At 34.4% G+C, this 7,077-nt stretch overlaps 1 protein-coding gene across 2 annotated transcripts; it reads right to left on the bottom strand.

The window, feature by feature from the left end:
- Positions 1-337: 337 nt before the first annotated feature.
- Positions 338-6,835, bottom strand: LOC133822599 (uncharacterized). Of its 2 annotated transcripts, XR_009887953.1 has the most exons (19): positions 6,675-6,834; positions 6,409-6,598; positions 5,893-6,049; positions 5,550-5,686; positions 4,691-4,794; positions 4,453-4,548; positions 4,144-4,237; positions 3,610-3,730; positions 3,310-3,509; positions 3,062-3,153; positions 2,934-2,989; positions 2,331-2,420; positions 2,124-2,223; positions 1,752-1,856; positions 1,596-1,668; positions 1,212-1,375; positions 929-983; positions 686-818; positions 338-606 (listed from the first exon to the last, which is right to left on the bottom strand). XR_009887953.1 is itself a non-coding variant. In XM_062254982.1 (18 exons), the coding sequence occupies exons 1-18, from the start codon at positions 6,675-6,677 to the stop codon at positions 763-765; spliced, it is 1,893 nt and encodes a 630-aa protein (XP_062110966.1). In that variant the 5' UTR covers positions 6,678-6,835; the 3' UTR covers positions 338-762. The 2 variants fall into 2 exon arrangements, 1 of the variants encoding a protein (XP_062110966.1); XM_062254982.1 differs by having other exon boundaries at positions 338-818; positions 6,675-6,835.
- Between the last annotated feature and the right edge of the window lie 242 nt (positions 6,836-7,077).

Below are 7,077 nucleotides of genomic sequence, written 5' to 3' on the forward strand. Positions count from 1 at the left end.
CAAATTATATACTACCATTATATATAATAAAATAGAAACTAAATATCATAAAAAAAAAATGATATACCATACCAGAAAAAATATATATATACTAATTGAAAAATAATATACCTACAACTCATAAAAAACTTAAAAAATCGATATAACTTGAAAATAAAAACTAACTAGAAGTCAACCCACTGCATACTTTATACGTTTAAAAAATATAAAATATATCTAAAAATAACTAAACATCAATACAACAGAACAACTATGCATAAACTAAAACAACTAAAAAACAATATGAAAACAACTATACATACACTGAAACAACTACAAAACAACTAAAAAAACAACACAAAAGAAGAAAAACAGACGAAATTAAAACTTAAAATTGAAAGAAAAAAAAAACATTGTTAGTTCATAAAAATGTAACATTTTGGCGAAATTAAGTTAAATTTCCAAAAAACAAAATATAAATACTACCGTACGGATAGCTAAGAGAGATCATATTTGGCTGCATCCAGCCAATATAAAAACTGAAAGCATGAGCTCTGTTAATTACATCCAGCCAATGTAATGTAGTTGAAACACAAGAATGATTCTCTTCCCATTCTCATTGTCCATCTGAATAATCCCAGAAATATACCATTCAGGTTCCTTAAAACATTTTTAAACTATAGAACATGCAATTTGATATACTTACAAAAGAATCCGTGGCTTAGCTGCCTGCATGAGAAAACGAATGTCGATGCTCGCTTGCTTGGGATGGGCATGCTAGAGTTATCTCTCAACTGCGTTTCTAACACAAGGGAACTGAGAAGCCCACCGAGAATATCCTGCAACACATTGACAATACAAAAGTATCATGGGATGAGATTCCTTCCTTGTTATAGATTGGATGTAAGAACCAATCAATGCTCAATTGCATGATTCCATTTGGACAAACCTGAGGTAACAATCTCAACAAGATCCATGTTGTCTTCGACATCATTGGATTTATCCTGCAGATAATTTGAAATGAACTGAATCAATTCTCAGGTGTAAATTTAAGGGATTGAAGAATGATGACAATTTCTCCCATTCTGGCAATGATGAAAATAACATTGTAATAATAATTATAAAGAATATGCTAGTCAAAATAAAGTCCAGTCATTGTTTTCAGTAGACAGCACTTTGTGGAGAAAAAGCATAATGTTGAACATCGTCACGAATGTAACAAATCACGATACCTGTCTCCAAGAAGCCAGACTCCTAGCAATTAGCCGAGAAAGACTATTAAGAGTGTTTTCATCGAAGTTGGAGCTGCCCAGAAGAGCGTCCTCTGAGGTAAAGTCCAATACCAGTGAGCAAATGCTTGAAGCCATCATTATAACAGATGGGTCATCGAGGCCCTCTGCAAACCATGTTGGCAAAGTTCAATCAAATATAAAACTAACAATATCCTTTTTTTCCTCTTTCAAATGCATGAAAAAGCAAGAGAAGTTTGAGCTTCTACTTCCATGAAAACTGCATGCATGAATGGATGAATATCAAAAGAAATATTTCTATTTAGCTAGACATTGATTCAGCAAGAAAGTGCGCCCCAAAAAGTAAAAGAAAAAAATCGTGGGTACCTGTCCAAGACGTCAATGCCTTCAAGAGATTAATAACAGTTGATTGATCCAAAGGGAATAGTGGTTGCTCTCTCTGCTCAAGGGGGAAATAAAAAAAATATATATCAACAAATGACCAAAACTAAAATGACCAGATGGCTGTATATAACGTGGTACCTTCAAAAGAAGATTAAGGATCGTGTCACATGCCAAAAAGATGCGACTACTATCCTCGACCATGTAACAATTTGGTCCAATCAATTTTATGAGGCAATCAATAGCCTGCAAGTAAAGTAATAAACTCGTTATATCACCTTTCAAACACAAGTCCTAGGACAAAAAATGTGTCAAAACAACTGGAAAGCATATTAAGACCGCTATAATTTACAAGTATTTAAATGAATCAGGATCCACTTATTATGCTTCACAACTATAAAAATTAAGGGAGCAGGATTAAACTTGTAAGGAGTGGACCATGACAAAAAGTCATGCACCATTGCATAAAATTAATTGAATTTAAGATCTAAAGTATCTCTCATGCCCACTTACAGCTTTGTGTCCTCCAGATGAAACCACAGCTTTACATCCTTCGACATTCATTGTTAGTTGACACAGCAATGGAAGCAAAAAGCATACTGAGTAGAAAGGGCTGTGATATAAAATTAATTCAAACCAGGGTTAAACTTCATGTACAAATCCCCGTCAGGATTGGGGAAATTGCTATTTATCCATCACACACAGGATGTAATTATGAACCTGGGCTCCTCTGCACCTTCAACGGAGAGCATATACTCCAATAATTCTCCAACCTTCTCTTTGCATGCTAGGGGTGTTTCCGCAAGATAGCTGAAACAAACAAACTAACCTTTACATTCTTTCTTCATCTCTAACTCTTCATATATATAAACAAAGAGAAAGTGCAGATACTAAAATCAGTATCTCACTCTATCCTTGTTCATAAAGGAAGAGCACATGCCAGACAATGTATCAAATAATTATCCTTCTCATTGTAAAATGTATATTTCACAAGGGTAATTTCCAAGGCAATGGAAAGAATATACAGCAAAACTCATTGTCACCTAAAAGAACTTCAAGGACTAAATATAGCTCAATGGTAAACACAGCTCAAAAGCATTTAGAGCACTATGATATTAATGATGAACATTATTAGCAATGTAATGGCGTATGAATGTTTTATTTTGGAAACCGTCTTAAGAAAAACAGTGACATAAAGATGACAATTATGTACCCTGTCACATAGGTGTTTTAAACTATTGCAGCGTGTTAAACAATTTTAATAGAAAAAATGTCAAATGCTAGCTAATCATTTCACTCCCATCAATAAAACTACAAGCATACCTCCCAATAACACGCACTGAAGCAAGAAGATCATCTCCTTTCCTTTGGCCATGCTCCTGAAAAATCACTTTGTCAATGTATTTTTATATATACATACAATCTTCAATACACCAATATTACTTCCCTACCTTTGCATCTTGTAAGTATTCTAAAACTATACCAACTGTTTCATTCAGTCCAGCAATCACCTTCATGAGAGCCCTATCAGCAATAAGGTCACCTGAAAATGATAAACTAGAATATGATGAATATTATCAACCCAATAACCAGCTTAAACACACTTTAGAAATACAGGCTCCTTTCAAACAAAGTTATGCTTTTTGTTACTTAGCAAAACCTATAAATAATACTCATATGTTCGCAAAGTATGGCATACCTTCATTTTCACCCAAGTTTGATATTAATTTAATAACCTTTTCTACCAAGGAAAAGGAAATAGCAACATTCTGTTGCTTAAGACGAATTGTCTCATCAAGTGATGAAGAAGACTTTGAAGCTTCATATTTCAAATAGGCAAGCTCATTCAGAAGAACAGCAACTTCAACCCGTGATTGCTCTAGAACAAGCAACAAACACCTGACAAAAACATAAAAAACAAGTAAACATATGCATAAATATACATCAAAACACATCAAGATCGCACGTGGCAACCATCTAGAATTATCTATCAGCTTACCTATCAGCAGGCAGAGGCGCCTCTGAATTTGCTAAGCTGGTCCTGCCTATCAACCACCTCTCCCCAAGTATGGATACCAAAGACTCAGCCAAAATTAGTGCCTGAAGCTTTTCAGTAGGCACTAAAAAAATAATAATAAATAAGTAAAAAAGCCACTCAGAAAATTCAGGTTATTACATTCTGAAAAAAAACATAGACCAAAAGTTAAGCCTAAAATTGGTAAGTTGGCTGTTTTTTCTTTTTAGAAACAGTAATTTAATTCAATTTTATTGTTCATTCACATCACGTAGATCCATTACCAGAAGAAAAAAAAACAGTAAAATTTGAATTGTATAATATGGCACTATATAATATCATGGCTTATAAGAAATTAACATGCAATCTAGGAAACTTAAACACTAAGAAAGTTCAAAAGAAAAATACTATAAAAACCCCTGGTCTGTCTTCTAGAAGAGAAAAAAAAGAGGGGAGCAAAAAGTACTCTTTCAACACTTGCTATCCTATTTGAACACCATTTCTATAATTTCCACATACCAACACGGTTTTGTAGAATAGCCACAATGCCATCACGCATATAATTTGGCCAATTCTTGTTTGGCAATGCTTGAAGAGCATCATAAAGTGGAGCCTGAATGAAATAAAGTGTATCACAGTCAATTCCAAATACTACTTGAGTAAGAAGCATAGCATCTCCACACAACCAACTCATTGATTTGAATGCCGAGCAAGTTCATGAGCCTCAAGGTGTAAAAGCATAAGTGGCCAAATAGTCAAAAGTTGCTAAAAACTTGCATAAACAAAGCCAGCTTTCCAGAAATGAAAATATGGACAATAACTGCATACCAAATGCTTTGAGGAGAGAATAGCCGACAATAGGTGCAACGCTTCAAATTTGATGGCATCATGCAAGACAGAAAATTGCCTTGATATTGTGGCCATCTAAATTGAAAAGAAAACATTAAACAGAAACCATTTACCAACATCAAAACTAAGCACACAGCTTCAACAATAAAATAAATGTGTGAGTGTGTGATATTCAACATTGAAGAGCAGAACTGGAAGGCCACAAGTATATTCTCACAATCAAAGAAAACTCTTGAAGGTTGCCAGGAAAAACAGTATCCAGAGACAGCTTAGATATTAGGAGTTGCACAAGTTTCAATGCAAGCTCCATCTGATGAGAACCTGTACAATGATAACATTTCATGACTTTTTCGCAATTAAGATATTGTGAGCATTAACTAAAATACTATACAAGGAGGCAAAACATTTTAGTTATTAATAACCAAAAGGGGCATACAACAGGAAAGGACCTCATTGCACTCATGTAAAGAACTTTATAACAATTTCCAAATGGCCCAGAACATTCTTAATTCATACAAACTAACAACAAAGAAGTGAGAAAGTTTATAACACAAGAAAAAAATACTGCAACAAAACAACAACAAGAACTAATATAATCCTTATCCTTATAGGCCATGTTTGGTAACCATATTGCATTGTAATAAAATTATACAGTATAATAATGTTTGGTTTTGCATGTAATATTAGATAATTATGTTATTTAGTATTTGTAATGGAATGGAAAGAGAGAAAGAGAATGAGTAGAGACAAAGTGATGAGATCATGAGAAAGAACGTAAGAGAAATAACATATAATACATTTTTTTTATGGTTTAGAGTATAGGGATTCAAACCTTCAAATTCAGTCTATGGTGCCGTTAACAATCAAGCCACCAGTTTATATAATTTAATACAAGACACTTAGTCTTCGTTAGACACTATATAAATTAAATAGTTAATACATCAAATTTAAAGTTTAGTATTGAGTTACAAAATGCAGTATCTCTACTAAAGAATACTATAATGAAGTAATACAACAAAGTGCACCAAATATATGCCCAAAAAAAAAAAAGATGCAGGTAGAAAAGGAATACTTACCATCTGAAAAGGTAGAAATATGAGAAGCTAAGACTTTTATGCCCCCTGATTCATAAAATTTCAGGATCCCATCATCAGAAGTAGATGATACCAGATACAAAAACTCGTAACACTCTTCAATAACTGATGAGACAGATCTGTACATAAAAAGTACAGTCATTAAGACACAAATATATACCAAGCAAGAATATGATTCCCAAACTGACCAACCACACTATCGCCACTAGAACAACAAATAAATCAATAACTTGAACACAAAAAGGAGAACATATGAGTGAGCTAAAACAGCCTATTAAAACATTAGCTATACAGTTCAGTGTATGACTTATTATGAAAACCTTACTCTTTGGATAAAATTTCCAGAATAAAAGAAATCTTTGAAACCATATCTTGAGAAGCAGCAATATCAGGGACTCGGCAAAATGCAGAAAGAACAGTAATTGACAGCTGCAAATATGCCTCACGATTGTCGCCCGCATTTCCAACAACTGTTCCTGCTCCTGCTCACTCCCAAAATTTAAATAAATCAATAAAAGATAGAGTTCTTGATTCACACATTCTTCACTCAGCTCAACTGGTTGGCTTCATTAAGGTAGGTATTATTGCTTTCAATAATCACAGAAATTATTAAGAATAATAGAAGGATTCCAAAAATCAATTTTTTGGTTTCAGTTCGTTATTAACAGCCTCATCAGTAAGTCTCATACAGCTCTTAAGAGATTTATAAACCCTAAAAGCATCCTCTAATAAGCTTGAAATTGCAACAAAGCTCAAAATCTCCGTTAGAAACTTCGAATTAACATTGAACAAACTTATAAATTCACAATTTCGTCTCCCAAAACTACACAAAACACAATACCAGTTCTAAGAAGGCGATCAAGGAAACGAACACCGACGGCATCGTAAATCCTACGGAGAGAAGAGAGGTCGTCCCCTTTGCAAAATTTGGTGACGAGAAGTAGACCAGCGAGGCGCTGCTCGTCCCTATCGCCTCTCAATAACTTCAAGCAATCTTCAAGTGTCGGAGATGGCTGTTCTTGCTGCGACTCCTGAGAAGCAGGGGAACGACGACGTTTAAGAGAAAAAAAAACGACGAAAAGAATGAGAGGGGAAAAGAGTGCTCACCATAAGAGACGAGAAGCAGTATTTTTTAAGCGAGTTGCCTACTGCGGAGTTGAAATGGATGGCTTGGGAGTCGAGGGAGGAGCATGGAAGTTTTGGAGGGTTTTTCGAACGTTGGGGTTTATAAACATGTATAGAATTGTAGACTAGACTCTTCCAGATGTGCCTTTCGCAATTTTCCTTCGCGAATAAATTAAAATAGGGGTTATTTCAGCTAAAATCCCAACTCCACCTGTATTGCAATTAAGTCCCTAATCTCACCTCTTTGGCATTTGAGTCCCAACTTATCCAATCCGTTCAAAAATCTGTCTAACAACCTGCGTGCATCTTACATAACATTTTAATTTTAATTAAGGGTATAGCTGTAAAATTACATTTGGAGTTAACATGAAACTTATCCGATTCA

This window comes from Humulus lupulus, chromosome 3 (genome assembly GCF_963169125.1).
Source record: "Humulus lupulus chromosome 3, drHumLupu1.1, whole genome shotgun sequence".
NCBI classification, from domain to species: Eukaryota; Viridiplantae; Streptophyta; class Magnoliopsida; order Rosales; family Cannabaceae; genus Humulus; species Humulus lupulus.